Genomic DNA, 2113 nt, shown 5'->3' with positions numbered 1-2113 from the left:
TCTCTACTGTCTACAAAGATCTGCTCCCCAAACAGTGGAGGCCATGCTCGGCACCTGACAAGGAGTCTGGTCTTCAGGGGTTGACCCCAGAGCCATGACTCCCGTCAAGCCAGACCTGACATCCTAAGGAAGTCATCCCAAGCTCAGGGAAGATGGACAACAGGTCTAGTAGGGCGAGGTGACTAAGTCCTATGGGATGTTCCCCACAGGGACCCGCAGGTTCTGGCTCTCTTCATCCCTCTGAGAAGGGTCTCACAGCTACCATGCTTATTCCTCAAGGGCGCATGTTGAATGGCTCCTGGACATCCCATGTCTACTTGGAAGGCAAATTGTTAATTCACTCAGCTATCACTGGGAACACCAACCTCTGACCAGCAGTCCTGGAATCACAGACCCTGGCACACTATGCCAGCCAAGAGGTGGGGTGGGGGTGGCAGGAAACAGGCAAAGTCCATTTGCATACTGTGCCCATTTCACCTTTAAAAAAATAAAAGTGCATGGCATGGTGGCACCCTCCTTTAAACCCAGCACTCAGGAGGCTACGGATAGTGAATCTCTGTGAGTTCAAGGACAGCCTGGTCTACACAGTGAATCCAGGCCAGCCAAAGCTACATAGTAAAGTTCTGTCTCAAAATATAAAATAAAATAATAAATACAAGTAAAGTAAAGGCACCCAGCTGTGGTCCGGATCTAGGCTATGCATGTGCGCACGCCTCTGCCAGCCTGTGGGCTGGGCTGTTTCGCTGAGTGTCTCGGATTCCAGCCATCTGCAAACGGGACTCGCGTGGACCCCTCTGGGTTCCGCGGGGAAGCACCCGCGGTTTCCGGGAGGACGCCTCTCGCTGGCAGGGCATCGCCAGGCTCCCGCTCCGCGCCTCCCCCTCGCGTACCTGCTGCGTGCTGAAGTCCCAGCCCAGGCAACAGCGGCGCCCCGCACGCTCCGCCACGGTCCTGGGGGTTCCCGCCGCCCGTCTGTGCGTCCGTGCGTCCATGTGTCCTGCGGGCGGGCAGGCGGGCGGGCGGCGAGACTGTCGCTGTGCTCCGTCGCCCAGAGACGCCAGGGCCCGCCTTCCGCCACGCCCTCCAGGACTCTGGACTGGAGTCACGAGGCGGGACTGCCCTCTGGCGCCGCCTGCGGGGAGGTCGCGAGTGGGACTGCGTCTGTCTGGGGCACTTGGTGGTCGCTACTGGTGCAGGTCCCTACCCTGCCGCGCACTGGCTTCCCTCCAGGTTTGCACCACCCACACCCACCCCTGCCCGGACATAAAGTGATCCCAGCACTCGGGAGGCTAAGATAGGAGGATCTCAAGTTCAAGACCAGCCTAGGTAGATGGTTGAAACCCTGTCTCAAAAAAAAATTTAAAAGGGGCAGAAAAAGCCAGTTGTGGTGGTGCATGCCTTTAATTCCAGCACTCAGGAGGTGGATCTCTGTGAGTTCAAGGCCAGTCTGGTCTACATAGAGAATTCCAGGACAACCTGAGCTACATAACAGAGACGCTTTGTCTTAAAGTAAAATATGGGGTGGCCTGGTGCACAGCAAGATCTAGGTCAGCCAAGGCTACACAGTGAGATGATCCCCCCTCCCCAAAATATATAAATGAAAGGAAAGAAAAGAAAGAAGGGGGCTGGAGAGATGGCTCAGCGGTTAAGAGCACTGACTGCTCTTCAACCCAAAGGTCCTGAGTTCAAATCCCAGCAACTACATGGTGGCTCACAACCATCTGTAATGAGATCTGATGCCCTCTTCTGGGGTGTCTGAAGACAGCTACAGTGTACTTACATATAATAAATAAAAGTCTTTAAAAAAAAAAAAAAGAAAAGAAAAAAGAAAATGGAGGCCAAAGATATTGCTTTTGTTTGACCTGTGCCCTAGAGTCAACTAAAAAAATAAAATAAAGGTAAAACTCTTAATTAAATTTGGGATAGTAGTTTACACTGTAGTTCAGTACTTGGAAGGTTGATACTGAAGGCCCATGTGTTTGGAGCCAGCCTGGGATACATACCAAGATCTGTCTCAAAAATAATATCTAATAATCTCTCTCTCCCTCTCTCTCTCTCTCCCTCTCTCTCTCTCCCTCCCTCTCTCTCTCTCCCTCCCTCTGTCTCTCTCTCC

At 52.9% G+C, this 2113-nt stretch overlaps 1 protein-coding gene across 1 annotated transcript in view; it reads right to left on the bottom strand.

The window, feature by feature from the left end:
* The window catches only part of Xylb (xylulokinase), a 38880-nt gene extending 37703 nt beyond the window's left edge, over positions 1–1177 (bottom strand). The window contains exon 1 of the mRNA XM_031344813.1: positions 891–1177. Coding sequence (XP_031200673.1) covers positions 891–992 — 102 coding nt within the window. The 5' untranslated portion in view covers positions 993–1177. The remainder of the gene's footprint in view (positions 1–890) is intronic.
* Between the last annotated feature and the right edge of the window lie 936 nt (positions 1178–2113).

This window comes from Mastomys coucha, unplaced genomic scaffold (genome assembly GCF_008632895.1).
Source record: "Mastomys coucha isolate ucsf_1 unplaced genomic scaffold, UCSF_Mcou_1 pScaffold23, whole genome shotgun sequence".
NCBI lineage: Eukaryota > Metazoa > Chordata > Mammalia > Rodentia > Muridae > Mastomys > Mastomys coucha.
Note: the sequence above shows the minus strand (reverse complement) of the source record. Positions and strands in the feature narration are given on the sequence as shown.